General features: G+C 53.3%; 1 protein-coding gene across 3 annotated transcripts in view; it reads right to left on the bottom strand.

Annotated features, from left to right (window-relative positions):
- Gsn (gelsolin) overlaps window positions 1-19,726 on the bottom strand; it is a 52,905-nt gene that overhangs the window by 6,755 nt on the left and 26,424 nt on the right. Inside the window, exons 1-10 of one of the 3 annotated variants that reach the window (XM_005082125.4) lie at window positions 18,655-18,828; window positions 17,098-17,302; window positions 16,492-16,646; window positions 10,688-10,849; window positions 8,453-8,602; window positions 7,489-7,578; window positions 5,968-6,100; window positions 4,530-4,618; window positions 4,168-4,383; window positions 1,915-2,048 (exon numbers count right to left, since the gene is read on the bottom strand). In XM_005082125.4, the coding sequence (XP_005082182.2) occupies window positions 1,915-2,048; window positions 4,168-4,383; window positions 4,530-4,618; window positions 5,968-6,100; window positions 7,489-7,578; window positions 8,453-8,602; window positions 10,688-10,849; window positions 16,492-16,646; window positions 17,098-17,302; window positions 18,655-18,786 (1,466 nt within the window). In that variant the 5' untranslated portion in view covers window positions 18,787-18,828. Of the gene's footprint in view, window positions 1-1,914; window positions 2,049-4,167; window positions 4,384-4,529; window positions 4,619-5,967; window positions 6,101-7,488; window positions 7,579-8,452; window positions 8,603-10,687; window positions 10,850-16,491; window positions 16,647-17,097; window positions 17,303-18,532; window positions 18,572-18,654; window positions 18,829-19,726 lie in introns of those variants that run through there. The other 2 variants (XM_021234054.2, XM_005082127.4) reach the window with 2 other exon arrangements.

The following is a 19,726-nucleotide window of genomic DNA, read 5'->3' as shown; positions in this document are numbered from 1 at the left end:
CAAGTTCAAGGCCAGCAAGGGCAAATTACTGAGATTCTGCCTCAAAATAAAAGGCAAAACGAATGCTGGGCTCATAGATCAGTGGTAGTAGCTTGCCTAGTATGTCCAGGGTCCGGGCCCAATCTCCATCCCCCTCCAAGTCCCCCCAGTAGTATGCATATTATCTAGCTGCTTTAAAAGTATGGGGTTGTCAAACTGAGTTCAGGTACATGATACCTGAGCATCACTCTTCAGGGGTTTATGGCCATCAAGGGAAAGGCCATATATCCCAGAGGACTGTGGGGACACAAGGAGGAAACACCCTGTGGGATCCTGGGCCCTGGAGATGCCCGTAGGGTCTTGGGTTGGGACCTGGGCCAGAAAAGGCACAGGAATGGAGAGACGGTGATGCTTGAGTAGTCACAGACAAGTGTGCAGCCCTGCATCTGCCTGGCCCACAGCTGCCAGGGCCGTGAGGTGGAGCAGGGGGCAGCGCCAATGCGAGGGTTGCAGCAGGGGGCAGCGCCAATGCGAGGGTTGCAGCAGGGGGCAGCTCCAATGCGAGGGTTGCAGCAGGGGGCAGCTCCAATGCGAGGGTTGCAGCAGGGGGCAGCGCCAATGCGAGGGTTGCAGCAGGGGGCAGCGCCAATGCGAGGGTTGCAGCAGGGGGCAGCGCCAATGCGAGGGTTGCAGCAGGGGGCAGCGCCAATGTGAGGGTTGCAGCAGGGAGCAGTTCCAATGTGAGGGTTGATCTATACACCAGGCTAGCCTTGAGTCATGGAGATCCACCTGCCTCTGCCTCCTGAGTGCTGGTATGAGAAGTATGAGCGACCACCATTTTAATGTTTGTTTTTGGGTGCTAGGGGAGTGTGACCCAGAGCTACCTGGGTCTATGAAAGTGTTCTGCCACTCCTGACCCCAAATACAAATTTAAAGTCCAATAAGATACCCCTTTATAAACTGTCAGACCAAAATCCATGAGTTTAACAACAAAGTCTGCTGAGCTGGAGCCAGGGAAACAGGGACTCTTGCATGTAGCTGGCAGGAATACAGGAATTTGAAACTGGGGCTATCTATCAAAATGACAGGTCCGTTGACTCTGATCTGGCAGTCTGTTTCTGGGAACTCACCACAGAGAGACTTCTCTAAACATTCGACTGTTTGCTAACAGTTATTAATCTTGATGGTGCTGATGAGAGCGGGTGACTAGCATGTGAGTATGCTTGGGTGTGGGGAGCTCGTTGATCAATGGCGGTATAGCAACCCAAAGGCATGGTACGGTTGTTAGACATGCACACCTACATCGGGAAGCTGTCAGTTTCCAGGAAGGTTCTAGCCAAAAGGCAAGCCACAGACCAAGGCACTTAGCATTTTCTTACATTACATATCCTTCCAGTAATTATGCAAAAAAGGATAAATAAAAACTGCCAAACTGGTCAAACGGAAAGGGCGGGGCTTGGTGGCTGAGTCAACAGGGCCACAGTGGGATGAAAAGTTCAGAAACGACGCCTTTGGACTCTGCCTTGGGTTTGGAGCAACGTGATTATGCGTTCTGCTTTAAGACAATTATCCAAATAATTATTGTAATTGACATATATAATAATACTGCATGTTTAGGTAAATCAGAATAATCTGTATTGCTACAGTGGAACCCTCTGAAAGGATAAGCTGGTGTTAGGATTTAGCATTGATTGGCAGGAGCTGCTGGGCTGGTGTGTCTCTGTCCCTAAGACGAGCATGTCATATTCTGATGGCAAGTTTACAGTTGTGACTACAGGTGAGAATGGTCCCAGCAGGGTATGGCTGTCCGAACTCAGGCCTCTACAATCCAGACTCCCTCAGGTCAACTCATTCTCTTCGTCTTGACACCAGATTCAGGCACAGTCAGAACCACACACTCCCACCAATGCCGAGCAGACAGCCCCGGTCCCTCACCAGTTGTAGATGATCTGTCCCTGGCGACCACCGTGGCGATAGTTGTACAGAATGATGTAGCTGTCACCTCCATAGAACTGCCCGTAGGTGGCAGGGTCCACAGGTACCTTGTTGGAGCCTTCAATTCTCCAGATCTGCAGGGGTGGAGTTGGGGTCAGATACCGCAGTGTGCCCCTCTGTCACCTCGGGCCACTGGAGACCCCAGCATGGTAGACAGTATAGGTACCAGGACAAGCTTTTCACAGGTGCACGGTTAAACAATCTGCCCCACTCACAGAGCTGCTGAGAGGCACGGCAGGGCCATGACCCCAGGGTTCCTGCTCTTCCCACCGCAGTCAGCCCTGAGCTTCCCCCTCAGAGGCCCCTCAAGATAGCTCTAGAGCAGAAGACTGAGGCAGGCCTGAGTCAGACCTAAGCCCCAGCCCTTGAGAGGTCATATAACTTCAGAACCTCTGTGACAACAGTTAAGGGAAGACTTAAATTCTAGGCATGAAGATGCCATGACGCCCCGTGCCGCAAGCCGGCTAGCAGCATAGGCTGCTAGGGGGAGGGTTACCGTTACAGCTCCAACATTTCCATTCTCATTGTTATGGAATCACTGGGGTTTTATGGGTCATCTCACTCATGGGGGCCATCACTGGGTGACCTCAGAATGACCCCTGCTGGCAGATCTCTTGCAGAGATCCGGTGACAGGACTTCAGTCATCGGGAGGCCCTGCAGTGCCACCTGGTGGTAAAGTGGAGACTCTGACCAACCCCATTTTACAAGTGAGCAAGTGAGGCTTGGAGAGCTTGAGTAAGCGGCCCCGGGAGGCTCAGCCAGGCTCAACTCTTTGCCCGCTAAATACTTTCACTACCCCCTCCCCACACCCTAGAGTAACAAAGTAATCGCGTCCAGGACAGTAACGATGCCATACAAAGATGATCCCGTAGGATCCCGCCGGGCTGAACCGGACTCTGGGTCCTATACATCTCTGAACACACCTCCGCCTGCGCTGGTCCCAGGTGCCTCGTCGTCCCACCCCCCCCACCCACCCCCGACCCTCCACAACCACCCCTCCCAGGCATACTAAAGATTCGAGTCTCTGCCTCCTACCTATTCTTCCGGAACACCCAAAACACTTGATTACTGCCACACCCCATGAATGGCATCAGCACCAAACTGGGATAAGCACTGTGCTCCTCAAACAGTGGCCACACCTGGGATGTGTCTCCTATACCCACCCCAGCAGTAAACCCTACTACTGTGATACCCAACCCCGGTCACCCCATTCCCACTGCCCTTCCTGCGCTCCCACAAATCCCCTGTGCTTCCTTCCAGCTCTGGGAACAACAGATTTCAAGATTCTGTTGTGGCTGTGGCCACCTCACCCCCCCATCCAGGCTCTCCTAGGGAAAAGGATGGGGTCGGGAGCCTGGCAAAGAGCCTGGCAGATACAAGGTACTCAGGGGATGCTTGTTGCCAACAAGCAACAAACAAAAGAGTCTCATCCACAGTAACTATGGTGGAAGACACAAAAGAAACACCCCCAGGGAGATAGAGGGTGGGGACATGAGCCATGGGAGCCTGGGAGGAAGGGAGACACCCAGCCCAGGCTGGCCCAGGCACAGCAATACTGTGACAAGCATCCAGAAACCACTTCTGTTAAGAAGCCCTGGCTCCTGCCTGTGACCGGGGACAACTGAAGCCGGAAGGACTTCTAGGCTTCCGTTTGGCTTGAGTCTCCTTTACTCTGAGTCACTCGGCTCTGCATGTAGATGTGTTACTCCCTCAAGGGGAGTCTTGCTGAGCTATCTCCTCTGCCTTCGAGACTGAGGGCAGAGATCGTCACTGCCCGGAACTGTGACGCTCTCTCACCCACCCCAGATGATGCTGATTCTTCAAGGGGGGGGGGAGGTAGCACCCTGGAGTCTAACTGGCCTTAACCACAGGGACCTCCTGAGACCTCCTTTCGAGCCAGATCTGAGGTGATTAACCAGGCCACACTTTGACCAGGGCTGCTTATTTACACACGCCTCCAGCCCCAACTCTCCCACTGTTTAACCCTAAAGCTCGAGTCCATGCTGTGAAGAAGGACCTGGGGATCACCAGGGCCCTTTTCCAGTTCTCCTCAATGTGGCTGCACTGATAAAACCCCCATCTGCCCTTTGCCACCCTTCGGCTGGTTTACCGGGACAGGTGGCAGAGGACTTCCAGGCCTGTGGGATCTGGCAGAGCCAGGCTTTTACTCTAATAAACTGTGGTTCCGATACCTGTTTCTGGCCAGTGCCATCATCATCCATGCCATGCTGGGCGGCCATGGCGGTGGAGGTGTGCAGTGTTGCAGCATCGAAGGGCACCCGCTCCACATTGGCAATGTGGCTGGAGAGGTAGCCCAGGCCGGGGCCGTCCGTCTGGTCTGGGTCCCTCCAGTTCTTAAAGAACTGCTTGAACAGCGGGGTCTCACCACCCTCTGGGAGGACCGAAACCTAGGAAGGGAGGAGTAGGGTGTGGCGAGGCTGCCTAGCAAGGCTCTTAGGGCCCCTCAAGTGTCCATCCAGTCCCCAAGAAGGATGGGGGCCCCTCCATCCCTTACCACCGCTGAACCCGCCTCTCCCTGGCCTCAGACCCTCACCTGGGTCTGCCTGGGGTACTCCATCTTGGTGATGAAGTCGGAGGCCGTTTTGAGGGCAGCCTTCCGCTCCTCCGTGTTGGCCTGCTTGCCTGCAGGAAGTCAAAGGAACGATGCAAGGTTAGCAGGCCGCTGTGGTGCTCTGAATGAAAATGGTCCCCATGGGTTCATAGGGAGTGGGTGTGGCCTTGCTGGAGTAGGTGTGGCTTTGCTGGAGGAAGTGTGTCACTGGGGGTGGGCTTTGAGGTTTCAGATGCTTAAGCCGGGCCCAGTGTCACCCTCTCTTCCTAATGCCTGCATGCAGGTCAGGATATAGAACTCTTAGCTACTCTCCAGCTCCATGTAGCCTGCATGCCGCCATGCTTCCTGCCGTGATGATAACGGACTAAACCTCTGAACTGTAAGCCAGTCCCTATTAAATTTTCTTTAAAATAGTTGCTGTGGTCCTGGTGTCTCTTCACAGCAATAGAAACCCTTACTAAGACAACAGCTCAGAGGTCCCGGGAAAGGGGCAGCCGGCCTGCCTCCCCACTCTCCTTAAAGTTAGACCATAGCCAGGGAGGCCAACCCCTAAGAGCTGAGGACTCCTAGTTCCCTCTCTGAGGTCCTGGCCAATAACTGCAACCATGAAAACCACTGTGGTCCACTTGCTGAACATAGATTTGGTACCATAATTGCACAAAGATTATTTCATTTAATCCACAGGACACCCTTAAATCATAGGGGTGTTGTTCCGCCTCATATATAAGGAAATGGGATTCTCAGAGAGGTCACAGAAAGTTGGCCTGCTGCATTGGTACAAACACCAGGCTGCACACTTGATGGGAAGCCTCCGTTCAAGGTAACATGCTCCCCCCTCCACACAGCGGGGCCTCTGCTCCAGCTCTGGAGGAGTCAGGAGAGGCCTTGGCCAGTTCGTGTCCAGATCCTTCGGTGACAGCCAGCCCAGGCTCAGGGAGTCTCTCAAATTCTTGCTGTCTCCAGCCACCACCTCCCTCCCCCTTCTCAGCACCAGTCTCAATGCATCTGAGGAAGGGATGCGGGGAATCTTCAGATGACTCTGGGCTCTCAGAAACAGCCAGGCCCAAGAGCCTCACTGGAGAGACTCCAGCCACAGAGACTCCCCACCCCCAGCGGAGAGCAAGCCTCACAATAACGCACTGGGCCCGGGAGTTTCGGACCCACACAGCTACACCGTTTAAAGATACATTAAATTTTACATGGTGTCAATGAACTTCTCAGAGACCGACCTTGTCACACACTTGACAAACATTCATCTGGGCCCAAACAGGGACTCAGGCTCCACTAACTGCAAAGCCAAGCATTAGCTTAGGATCCTGATTGCTTTACACTGTCCCAGCTGCCTCCCGCACTGTTATCCCTGGGGCTGAGATCCGAGAAGCCTCGGCAGACCAACAGAACCTGGGCACCTGCCCCGTACCTTTCCAGACAAAGATTTTCCCATCTCGGCCATGGTCCAGGATGAAGCAGTCCTCAGATCTCAAGGCTCCCTGGGCGAATGGGTTCTCGTCAGCCACGAGGGAGACTGACATGCTGCCTGCACCGTTGGAGACCTGTGGGGATGAGAAGGGGGTACCTTGTGAACACCTGAGGCAGGCAGAGGGGCAGAGGAACATCCAGGCCCACCCAGCTCTGCAGCACAGTCAAGCATGTAGTCGAGCACACGACATGGGTTCCGCACCTGGAACGGGAAAGGGGGCAAACGGAGGCAAGGGAGGATCTTGGGGTCAGCTGTAGCTCTGCTTGCCTAGTATGCACAAAGCCTGGGGTTCTGGTCCCCCAGCACCACATAAACCAGCTGTGGTGGTGCACGCCTGCAATCCTGGAACTCAGGAGGTGGAGGCAGGAGGATCAGAAACTCAAGGTCATCCTCAGCTGCATAGTGAGTTCAAGGCCAGCTGGGATGCACAAGACCTTGCCTCAGTTAAAGGTGTAGAGCCTCAGAGAAGTTGTAGAGTTTGCTGAAAAGCTTTTGAAGTCATGAATTAAGGAGAAGAAAAATGACCAGAGCCTAACGCGATGTGCCACTCTGGACTGTGCTTGGAGAATCAGGACAACACCTCTGATTGGTTGACTGCACTGGCCCCATCTCGGTTGTTCGATGACAAGTATGCCTACTTACATTACGATGCTAAGGAAAAGCAGGAGGAGGGTATACAGACTATCTTTTCATTATTCCTGCAAATCTGAGACATTCTAATACAAAGAGTTCATTCAGCTTAAAAAAAACAAGATGCCCACTAGTCAAATTTCACAAGACTGGCTGAGTAAGCGGAGGCTGCCACGTCCCTGGAGAGGGAGATGTGGAGCTGGGGGTTGCCTCAGAGCAAAGCCCACAAGCCTCACCCAGACTCTGAAGTGACAGGGAAGGGGCGAGGGCTAGCACCAGTCTGCTGATGCTCACAAACACCAAGGCCCTGGGACGGGCCCCAGCACTGAAAAGTGCATCCGAAGGCTCACAAGGAAGACGGCATCAGAAAGGTTAGCACTAACCTTCACTCTCACCCCAGTCCCAAGACGCTTTCTCATCCCCCTCTCCCGGCCCAGACTCCCAGAAACCCTACAAAATTCTGCAAAGATGACCCTTTGGCTGGGCCCAGTGGTGCCTGCCACCTGTAAACCCAGGATTTAGATGGCTGAGGCATGAGGATCAAAGCTAGCCTGGGCTACACAGAAAGGCAAGATCCTGTCAAACAAATAATAGCAAAACCCCAAACCCAAACAACAAAAGTTTGTTTCTTTTTTCAGGGAGGGGCCAGGAGCCAAGTACTGCATGATCTGGCAGAGAGCATCCTCTTACTCCCTAGCTTCAGGAAAACAACAAGCACTCCCTCGGACCTGGGACATCAAAATCCCCCATCCAGAGCAGCTGAGGATGGTGGAGCCTCAGGCCTCCCCAGTCCGACCCTGTTCGTATGAGAAATGGTACCCTGGGGCTCACCTTGTAGAGCTTGGCCAGCTTCCGGTTGGCTGCATCCTCCTTGGCTGTGTCCTCGGTACCTGCAGGCAGAGTTGGCTTGGGGCCCAGGACCTGGAGAAGGTGTCAGATGGGATAGAAGGGTGACCGTGAGCATGAAGGCCCCTGAGAGGGCTCCCCAGGAGGCCAGGCTACACAGAAGGAGCCTGCCTGTCCCCTGGCCGCCTCATACCTGCCTGTCCCCTGGCCGCCTCATACCTGCCTGTCCCCTGGCATCTTCATGACTTGCCTGTCAACGCCCTTCCCTCTCGGTGGTCTGCCTCCAGGCTGGACCGTCCCTCAGTCACCTGCTTTGCACTGGAGCCCACTACCAGACACCAGGAGTGGAGGGGCTCTCACTCACCAGTCTCCACGCACAGCAGAGATGCTGAGAGCGAGAGAGACAAGCTTACCGGCTCAAACAGCTTCTAAGAGGCTGTCAGAACTGGAGCCGTCACTTCAAGCTTATTTGCTCGGTCACTCGAGGCCTTAACATCCCACCACTGTCCCTGAAGTCTGGGATCTTCTCCTTTCTCCCATAAAATCCTTTTGCTCTTTGCAAAAATCAGAACTCTCACTCGCCCCCAGCGAGTGAGAGGCAGACATTCCCCCACTCCATTTCCTGGGGAATATCGCCTCCGTCAAAGCCAGGTAGCTGACAACCCCATCATACTGTTAACTAATGAGCAGAAAACAGGAATGTCAGAGAAGACGTGGAGGCTGGGTCTCAATAGTTCCAGGTAGTCCTCAACAAATCTCTTTCCTAAGCTGCTCTTTTGGAAGGCCTGGGTCCTCCTCGCTGGAGAGTTGCAGGGAGCTATCTTCCTACTCCCTAAATGTTCAGGCCAGGTCTTCAGGGGCAGGGAAGGGGCCTTACTAAGTAACTCTTCTTAAAGAAGGTAAGAGTAGCCTGCCCCCTTGCTCATCCCCTCCCACACCCCACAGACACCTGGAGCATAGCTTCTGGCTCTCCGCCCTCTTCAGACACATGTACTTGGGCACGGCCACTTCTCTCGTTGTCCCGGATGCCCTTGGACACCTGTGTGGCCTTCAGTCTTTCAAATCTGTTGCTGTTGGAGCCACACCACTGATAGATATTCTGTAAGACAGAGACCCCAGGAGGTCAGCCTGCCTGGAAGATAACAGTGTGCAGACTGTGGCTATGTACTAGCGCCCCTTGGTCTGTGCTTGCCCAGGTCAGGGCCAGCAGAGTGCGTGCACGCGAGCACACACACTCACACTCACACACACACTCACACACACACACACACCTCCCAAGGGCAATGAAGTGATCTCTGCATTTGAGGATACTGACGTGTACAACAACATCGAGATTGCTGGCTGCTACGGACTGCATATAATCTGTCCCTCTGAAGATTGATGGCAGCCTTGGCTGTGTTGGAAATAACATCTTTCATGTAGGTTCGGTTTTTCCTGCTACAGCGCAGGTCACCTTTGTCTCTCGACTGTTTTGCACAGGACCATTTGCCTGTCGACACTGGCCATGTTGTAAAGCAGCCGGTCAATGCCCAGCCTGTGTGCCTAAATCAGCTTTTACTTAATTTGTGTAGTCTCCAAGCTTCTGCTATAGAGACCCCTGCTGGTGGCAAGCACTGTTTACATCTCCCATGACCTACACCCCGCCTGTGTGCTAGTTAGTTTTTATTGATAGCCTGACACAACCTGGAGTCACCTGGGAAGACGGACCTCAGCTGAGGAATGCCAAAAATCAGACTGGCCTGTGGGCACGTCAGTGAGTGACTGTCTTGATTGGTGACTGATGGGGGAGGCCCTGCCCACTATGGGAGCACCTTCCCTAGGCTGGTGGGTTAGCAGCAATTCTCCCGGGTAAGCTGAAACAAACCCCTTTCACCTCAGCTGCTTCTGGTCATGGTGTTGACCACAGCAACGGAGAGCAAACTAGAACACCTTGTGAGCCAGCAATCCTACTAGAAGCCACACTCCCATCAAAGTGCAGGTATTCGCCTGAAAAGACCCGCACTAGAATGTTCAGAGCAGCCCAAACCAGAAACCACCCAAGTACCCTTGACAACACGGTAATGAAACAACAGAGCACCTATGGAGCTGACCTTCACCAAGCAAGGAGAGCGTGAGCTACACCGAAATGCAACAATATGGAGGGATCTCAGAAACGCAAGGTTGAAAGGAATTCAACACAAAAGAGGAAGAAGGTCTCCTGCACGTACTCTCAGAAGAGCATACAGCGAGCCTATTGTGTTGAAAGCGGTGAAGTACGGGGAGGGAGCCACCCATGCTTTCCAGGGAATCTACAGTTAGACGGGAGTTTGGCAGTACATTCACTGGGTGGAAAGCATAGAACAGCAGCCAGGATTAGAACATGCCAGGCCATTTTACTTCAACAACAAAAAAAAAACCACACTGAGGCTGGAGAGATGGCTCAGCAGTTAAGAGCACTGGCTGCTCTTGCAGAGGACCTGGGTTCAGTTCCCAGCACCCACATGGCAGCTCATGGCCATCTGCAACTCCAGTTGCAGAGGATCTAACTCCCTCTTCTGGCCTCTGTAGACACCAGGCACACACACAATACACAGACATACATGCAGAATAAACACAAAACACCATTGCACATAAAATAATTATAAGGCATTTTTTAAAAAGCCTATGCTAAGTCAAGGTAGGACATTAAACCACAGGGGCATAATATGTAGGAAGTTTTGGGGTGTGATGCCTGGCTATGACCATGTGCAGGTTTGTGCCCCTGTGGAACCACGAGGCAAGCAGGAAGCATCACCCATTTACCGTCACATACCAGGAACATATGCATGTGTAGGTGCGCTGTGGGTCCAAGTCTGCATGCCTGTCTGGGCACTCATCATGGTGTTCGTGTGGATAAGAGCCTACAGTTTCTGCCCATAACTGCCATGTGCTTAGAGATGAGTGTCTGTGTTTTAAAAGGCATATGGCTATGTGTCTCAAGCGATATCAGAAAGTTTGCATACCAAAAACATTGTGCAAGTAATGGTTACGAGCTGCGATCTGTGCACACACGCATGAGAGGCTTGAGTTCCAGACTCATCCACACTGGGTCTGTCTGCCTGACTCCGGGTCTCCTGGTCCCTGTGGCCTGTCCCCTGGGTGTTCACGCACTAAGGGCTCACCAAATTCACCACGGTGGCCCTGGAAAAGGGCGGGCAAGACTCACGTTTCCCAGGTCCAGAATGAAGCAGTCGCCATTGTTGAAGCTGTCCCAGGACACAGGCACCTCAGTGGCACGGACTACGCGGCGCCCTTTGACCTGGAAGAGCCTCTGCACCACCACCTCATTGGGTACCACATGCTTGAATCCAGAAGCCACGCCTCCTTTCTGTCAAGTCAAGGGGACAGTGTTAATCCAGGGGAGAAGATCCCATGACTGTAGACCGGGAGGTGGCACGGGGCTGACACTCCGTAGGTGCGCTCGGCAAGCCTGTGGTGCAGTCAAGGCTTTTCCCCACCTGCTAGAGGGCTTCTCCCTGTTGCACACACCATAGGGGTGGAAGCTCCGGGCTTCTGTGGGTCCTCAGACCGCCCCAGCCATGCCCCGTCTGCCTACCTCCCTCCAGTGCTAAGTCTGATACTAGACATGCAAACTTGATGGAGGCGAGGAGGGAGAGGCAGCCGTTCCAAACCAGACTCCTGTTATTCACAGTAAGTGCTACGGACGTGCTTGTCGCGTGGGTCATACCCGGACGCCACAAGTGCCACGCATCTCACAAGCGAGGAGAGCAGAGCCCATACTCGAAGAGATTTTCCCCAAGCCCTCACAGAGAGATGGATGGTGGAGCCGTGATCAAAACGTAGTGTATCCAAATCTATAAACCCAACATCGGGTCTTTTCACAGCCAAGGTTCCAAGGGTCGCGCATCTAGAACAGGCAGATTCCCGTTGCTCGGGCTGGAGCGCCCTCTGGTGTCCACTCGTGGTATGGGCGTAAGTCCTATTCAAAGTGTTCCGTTCCCACTGACTCACGGAGTGCTCTCACACTCCCAAGAGCACTCTGGCAGAGCTGTGGGGGCCACTAGGTAAGGATGACCTCACTGTGCAGCGGGGCAATGTCTGCAGTTTCCACTCGTGACTTGGGAAGTCCACACGTCAATATCAGGCCAGGAACTTTTCCCATCATAGAAAGAATAATTCTAAGGTCTGAGGGTAGGCCAAGTGGCCATAGCAGAAAAGAGGACTAAGAGCACATCTGGGCTCCCCCGCCAGCTGGCTGGTTTTCAACCCCATGTTCTCTGGCTTCCCGGAAGCAGCCTCACTGCCCATCAGCCCGGGACTGACAGCTAGAGTCTGAGGAACCACGCTTCACTCCGCTGGGTGGCAAGAATGGGGAATCCAGGAAGCTTTTCCAAATAAGTGGGTGCCAAGAAGACCTGCTTTGTGGCCCCTCAAACACAGGGAGGGTGGGGACGAGAGAGACTGCCTGCCTGCTTTGTACACTTGGATCTTTTTACCTGTTCAAGCATGCCTTTCATTCTGCTACTTAAAAAATAACTCTGGCTGGGTGGTGGGGGCGCACACCTTTAATCCCAGCACTCGGGACACAGAGGTAAGCGGATCCCTCTGAGTTCAGGGCCAGCCTGGTCTACAGAGTGAGTTCCACGACAGCCAGGGCTACACAGAGAAACCCTGTCTCAAAACACAAAACAAAACTCTTTGAAAGAAAGGAGGGTTGTTTTGTGTCATAAATCTCAGCCATCAGGAATTCTCCTCATCAGTTCCCTCCCTCCCTCCCTCCCTCCCTCCCTCCCTCCCTCCCTCCTCTCTCTCTCTCTCTCTCTCTCTCTCTCTCTCTCTCTCTCCACCTGGCATCTGCATGTTAGTCAAACACTCTACCACCAGGATGCATCTTAGCCTTTTTCAATTCTTTGATAAATTACCCACGTTGGCATTGAAATTGAAATTCTCCTGCCTCAGCCTCCCAAGTAGCTGGGATTACAGGCCTGTGCTGCCAAGCCCAGCTTCTCTTTCTTTACAGAGTTTATAAAGTGATAGAACACCTGGTTTCTCGTGGCTTGTGGGCCTGAGTGTCCTGATACACTCTAGTCACAGTGGCTGACCCAGGAAATGACACTTGGAAACAAACACACACACACACATACATATACACACACATACACATAGACACATACATACATATACTCACACACATATACCACACATATACCCATATATACACATATATACACGCATGTACACACACACATACACATAGACACATGCATACATATACTCACACACATATACCACACATATACCCCTATATACACATACATACACACATGTACACACACATACATATACACACACATACACATAGACACATACATATACTCACACACATATACCCATATATACACACATACACACATGCATACATATACACACATACACACATACATACATATACTCACACACATATACCACACATATACCACACATATACCCCTATATACACATACATACACACATGTACACACACATACATATACACACACATAGACACAAACATACACATACACACATACATACATATACTCACACACATATACCCATATATACACACATACACACATGCATACATATACACACATACACATAGACACATACATACATATACTTACACACATATACCCATATATACACATATACACATGTACACACACACACTTAAGCGAGTTCTCATAAGACACCAGTGGAAAGGATGGGAATTTTTAGAATTTTTCTATTACTTTTTTAAAGGATTGATTATTGCCATTTATCTAATCTTTGGGTGGCGAGAGATTGGCATCAAATTCCTCTAGCAAAATTCCACAGGGTGAGTTGCTTAAAGAGCCATTCTCCAAATTAAAGACACCAGGCTGACAGACAGGTTTGTGGAAAGAACCAAAGTAACCCAATGCCATTGGTTTGTGCCTTCCGGGGTAGAGTCCCAGGACAGTCCCTCTGAGAGTTGCTCCTTAGTGTTGCCTAGTCTGTGTTAAGCTTGCCTTATTCAGCCAGTGGGGGGCAGGAGGGCACTAAAATTCCCATAAAAAAATAAACAACTGAAAACCTTCTTGCAGAGGCTGGACCTACCCATCCTCTACCCAGAGCCCTTTCCTAGAACAAGGCCCAGCAGATGTCTGGTTCCCAGCCTCCCATGGTCTAGGCTCCCAGGACTCACAGGCCAGATTCTCCTTAAGCATATGACTTTAAAAAAAACCCAGCCCTAGCCGGGCGTTGGTGGCGCACGCCTTTAATCCCAGCACTCGGGAGGCAGAGGCAGGCGGATCTCTGTGAGTTGGAGGCCAGGCTGGACCGACAGCCTCCAAAACAATACAGAGAAACCCTGTCTCGTAAAAACCAAAAAAAAAAAATAAAAATAAAAAATAACCCAGCCCTTAGAGGTGGGAGGTCCCCAGGGTAGTGGGTGACGATGAAAGTTGGGGGGGGCAGGAGGGTGAGCAACAAAGGATTGGAACCCTTCCCACCCCACCCAGGACAGTGATAGGAATGATCAGGGTGACAGGACAGTAAGGCCAGCTCTTCCTGGCGGCTCCGTGTCCCCTCTCTGGCCCTTCTCTGATCCAGGACAGAAGGAGCTCCTGGAGGCTTTCATAGAAACAAGTCTTGTGTAACAAGCCCGGCTCCTCGGCATCTATAATAGATGAGGCAGGGAGGCCGGGGACCTGCAGGAGGTGGTGAACAGGAGGCTGCAGGCCTCACTGTCCTCCAGGGACCAGTTGCCTTCATGACCAGAACCACAAATCTGAGCCCTGATTGGGATCCGCCTCTCAAGTGTTCCTCAGAGCATGGTCAGGAACATTCCAGAAAATCCCTTTGACTCAGGAGAGGCCAGTGAGATGTGCAGGGGACGAGCTAAGGTGGAAGGTCAGGACTCTTGAAGCACCCACTCTGAGCGAGCTCTCAGCTGTGCGAGACTCTGCACACTTCAGTCAGACTCTCATTCAATCCCTCACCGGCTGTGCGACCTTGGGCAGGACGCCCTGCAAGCCTGCACTTCACTCTCCTCATTTACACAACGCAGCCAGTACCTCACGGCGTGAAATAAACCCAGGAAAAGGCAAGAGATGTAAGAACGCTCCACTGGCTTACAGGCACAACCCACAGAAGCTCAGCTCTCTCACCCATAAAAAGGGAATACACAGCCACCCCACCAGCAATGTGAGAACAAAATGCGATCCTATAGAAAAGCCTCCCCATACTGTACCTATGGGTCTGCGACGTTCTCTGGCCTGACACAGATTTGTCCTGGTGTCCATGACAACTGTCACATTTATGTCTTCCCAGCTTTCCCCAAAACAACAGGTAACCCAGGCAGCCGGACAGCTGTGATCCCGAGAGCTGAGTCCTCTAGACTCCCCGTCTCCTCCTCCCCGAGTTAAGTGGGTGGCCTTAGAAAGGAAGCCATCCGACCCACCCCACCCTGGAACCCAGTGTTCAGTGCAGAGCCTGACAGAATGAGGGGAGCCCAGGCTGGGTTTCCACCACTGGTTACGTGACTCTCCGGAACCTCAGGTCTCCTCCTGGGGATACCATAGAGGATAAATCAAGGTCACACGGGCTTCCAGCATGGCACCTGCATCGTGACAGCCACAGTGTGTGCTGACACAGGTCTGCCTTCCCTCTCTCCATCCTTCCCTTTATTCCCCGCTATAGATACTTAGGCAAGGCCTCCTGAAGCTCAGCCTGGCCGAGGGTGCACTACCTAGTAGAGGGTGACCTTGACCTCCTCTTCTGCCAGGGCATAGCTTGATCTAGGATCCTGAAACCTGTGTGCTGAGTGAATGACTGGAGAGGCCATCCTGGTCTTTCTGCAACGGGACTCGGCTCCCCACCCCTCCTTCCTTGGGATTTCGAGGACCCTGAGGGCGGCAGGAGGAGGGCGGAGCAGGAGCTCAGCCCCAGTAACCCAGCAAATGGGGCTGGGTGCATGCCAAGAAAGCCAGCCCAGCCCCACCCATCCTGAGCTGCTGGTCCAGGACACACCCTCCCTTGTTACTGAAGTCTCCCAGATACTCTCCCGTCACTAAATCCCTGTCCCTCCCCTAGGAGTGAGGGGGACACTTCTGCATCGACAGAGAGGACTCTGAGGGCCAGAGAGTGGCGGAGGCATAGGTAGGGCATATGTCCTCCCTAGAACCGGTCATGGGAGACAGGTTGGTTTAGTAGAAACAACACCGGGAGATTGACGGGCGATCTGGATTCTGATCTCAGCTCCATTTAACTCACTGTGAGACCCTGGTCTAACTGCTCAACCTTTCCGTACTTCAGCTGCCCTAGCCCCCATAAAACGAGAGATCCAGACTCGTCTGCTTCATTAAACTTGAAATCCCCTCTCTACCCTAAACGAAAAGAACTGAGCTTCATGAACTCTTGAACCCTGCTGGGAGCCGAGCTGCAGGACATTTCCCAAGCACCTCTGCACCAGCTCCTCCCCCTGGGACTGTAGGGCAGGTACAGCTGGCTCTCCAGCAACCAGAGAGGCAAGGCAGGCTCTGGGTGTCAGGGGCTGCTGGAGGTCGGACAGCATATTGGGGTACGGTTTCCAGGGTTCCAGCTTGGCCTTGCTCCTGTCTGGCCAGAAGCTTAGGTACAGGCTGTGTAAAAGTCCAAGTTCTAGGGGAAACGGGGGTGGTGTGGGTGAAAGGAGATAGTCCAAGGGCCCTGTCACCAAAGCCCAACAGGTGTGGCGCTGGGACTTGGCACAAGTCCCTCAGGGGATGTGAGAAGGCCACCCGTGGCCTCCCTGTGACCTAGGCAGGATGGAAAGACCCTTCTTTTCATTGTAAGGTGGGGGAACCAGAGGTCAGAGAGGGAGTTTGGTTCGTCCAAGGCCTCCACACTGGGAAGAGAGACCATGGTTCAAACCCCATGGCTGAGCCTCCCGAGCCTGACTCTTGGCTCGCCAAGGCTGGGAGACTGTGAGCCCTGGCCAGCCAAATAAAGTCAACACCAACCCACCTTGTACTTCAGTCCAGACTTGAAGTAGCCGAGGAAGGTTGATGACTCAAAGCCCTGGACCTCACGATGCTGCACAGCCCGGCCATTCAGATAGTCATCCAGCTGCACGGTGAAGATGGCCGCAGCCCCACTCTCGTCCTGGCTGCACTCGTTGCCTAGGGAACATCAGGGTAGCATGAGACTAGGATCAGGAAGGCAGTCTCGGCCCTTTGGGGAGGAGGCCTCCAGAGCCAACGGCTCTACTCTGGCCTGGCTATAGAAATTTGACAAGTCCCTCCCTACTTTTCAAGAGCCTCAGTTATTCCATTTGTATAATGGGGTAACCCTAAAACAAACAGATCAGAGCCAATGTAAGAGCCTGTGAAGAGAAGTTTCCAAGAGTCCCCATGTCACCTAGCGTACCTGTCAGCATGTCCACACTATAAAAACACTGGTGAGCTGTGAGAGGCAGATCACAGGTCAGGGGGTGGGGCTGGACCTGAAACTGGCCAGGCTGGCTCTTTGGTGTAGTGGCATGTAACCACTAACCAAGGCCTGACATCCATAGCACTCAAAGTCCCCAGGTATATCCACACTTTGGGGGCTGAGCAGGAGCATCTCACTCACCCAGCCAATAGTGGAGGTCGTACTGTAGATTCCCATTCCTCAACTGCACTGTCTTCAGGATGACATACGCGTCACCCGTGAAAAAGTCTCCATAGAGGTTGGGGGGCACGGGCACCAGGTCAAACTTCTCCACGCGCCAGATCTGCAGGCCAGGCTCCTTGCCTGCCTTGAGGAACTCGGGGTGCTCCACCACCATGGTGCTGGGCTGCAAAGAGACAGAGTCGGGCCTGAGCAGGGGTGCAGGTCTCAGCAGGGAGGGACCCCAGGCATGAGGGAGGGCAGGTACTAGCACCAGGAGGCACTCACTTGAGCCTCCTGCTCGCCCATGGTGGAGGAGCATCAGCCCCTTTCTGGGAGTTAAGTGTGCCCTAACCCCGGCCACTCTCCCTTGTTTACTGTTACAGAGGGGGCAGAGAGCTCCGCTCTCCTCCCTTGCCAATTGGGACAGCTAAGGCACAGAGAGGCAGACTTCTTTCTGGGACCCTCAGTGGGGGAACAACACAGAGGCATGTCCCTGGGCTCCCAGAGCACTAGTGTGTGTAGAGACTCTCCCAGATGCCAGGGGCACCTCTCCTGGTCCCCAGAGACTCGGCTCACTTTCCTCCTGCACCGCCTTGGCTCAGAACTTATTATCTGCCCCAACTCGGCAAACGGGGAAACTGAGGATCCAAAAGGAAGGCGGCCTGATCCCAGGTCACACAGCCTGTGTGCTTTTGCTCTTTGGAAGAGACAGGATCGCCTCAGCCCCCCACCCCCATCTTCTGTCTTACCCCAAGAAAGGATTGGCTTAGTGGGCCCAAGTGGCCTCCTGAGCTGTCTGCCTCCTCCCTCCTGCCCCACCCCGGAACCCACCCCATTTCCACATCTTGGAAAAGGGGTAAGGATGGAGCCTGAAGTCTTCAGGGACCTGTTAGGAGGAGAAGGTAAGGGTAGGCAAGGCTGTCAGGCATGCTCTGGGGGTGGCGGGTGGCAGGTTAGGTTGGTGCCTAAGGATGGAAGTCAGCAGGTCACCTCAGCCAGAGGGAGGTCTGCTAGGAACAAAAATCTGGTGGGGGAAGTTAGAACAGACTGGGGAGGAAAAGTCAGGCTGGTAGGGGAGAACATGAAGGGGAAACTGAGGTGGGAGGGTGGGGGATGGGAGGGGGAGCCACAGACAAGGGGAGACTAGTTACAGTCACGTCCATAGGTATTCACAGGGAAAACGGGGTGCGGGGGGGGCGACACAGACCTCAAATGGGGAATCTGAGAAGAGACCATCACGGAGGGAAGTAGGGCAGAGAGGAGAAATTAGACATAGTAAAGAAGATGGGATCTGAATCAGCAGCGGAGGAAAGACCCGGCCAAGGTGAGGTTAGCCTGCAGGGAGGGAGACAGCCTTGGCCCGGGGCCCCCACCCTCGCCCCCCGGGAGCCCCGAAGCAGCAAGACATACTTACAAAGCAACAAAACAGTTTTTCCATTCTACACCTGAATTACTCCCCTTTTCCTAGCGCTGTATCTGCAAGAACTTACAATAGACAATTACTCGGGGAGCTCCGGGGTCCCCCAGGGCACTCACCCGCGCCTCAGACGCCCGAGCTTGGGGCGCCCTCACTCCGGCCTCGCCCCGCAACCTGGTGGCAGCACCGGACGGCGACGGTGCGCACAGTGCCAGGATCAGCACGCAGAGCAGCGAGAGGTATGGAGCCATGGCGACGGTGAGGACCCAGGCTGCCGGCCGCGGCACCGCGGTCGCCCCAACCTTTAAGTAGCCGTCCGCCCCCATCCCGCCCCAGCTGGGGACCGCCCCGCAGGGAGGGCCTTGTGGCCCGCGGGGGAGGCGGGGATCTGTCCTGGATCTCGGAGACATCTGGGTTCTCACACCGACCGGAATGGGTGCGGTCACCCCTTGGACCCTAGTTTCGAAGCGGGAGATCCCGCATGTGGTCTAACATACAGCCGGTGCTAACTCACGAGAGCTGGTTTTTCCCGTGACCCATGCAAACCCCTCTTGTTGACGCAATTAGCAGGTCCAGCAAAAAACTACACAAACAAAACAAAACAGCAAAAAACACTTGGCACGAACTAACCGTTTGTGGCGCTTTCTACTCAAAGGCTCATTGGAGCATCCTCTTCAGAGTAAACACTAAGAGAGCCCATTTCACAGAGGGGGAATCGGGACAGAATAGTTCAGGACCGGCGAAAACCCATTAGGAGGACAGCTCATACAGTACTGTCAACGGCTGCCTCTGATAGTTCTGGGTCTGAACATCTGGACTACGAGCAAAGGCTCCGGCTCCCCACCAGTGGAGCAGAAGTCTTAATCCGTGGTTCTACTTTTCTCAAAATGGCATTTCTTTTTTTCTTTCAATAACATTTTTTAAGTTGTTTTTTTGTTTGTTTGTTTTTTTTTGCAAACCTTAGTCACTTCATTGTACAAAGTTGTTGCCTGCTGACTGGACGCACTTGCCTCTGCTGGGGCTGACACTTTTATCTACCCCTCTTAGCAGACGACATCTCACCTCCTTTGCCTTCTGTAACCTTGGCTTTCTATTTCAAGCCCTCTCTCCTCTCCTCCTGGGGAGCCAGGATTTGAGCCCTCGCCTGCTACTCAGCTCATCACTAGGAAGTTGGGGACCTAGTTGGGACGC

Source organism: Mesocricetus auratus, unplaced genomic scaffold, assembly GCF_017639785.1.
Source record: "Mesocricetus auratus isolate SY011 unplaced genomic scaffold, BCM_Maur_2.0 Super-Scaffold_100047, whole genome shotgun sequence".
Taxonomy (NCBI): Eukaryota; Metazoa; Chordata; class Mammalia; order Rodentia; family Cricetidae; genus Mesocricetus; species Mesocricetus auratus.
This window is presented reverse-complemented; position numbering and strand designations above follow the sequence as displayed.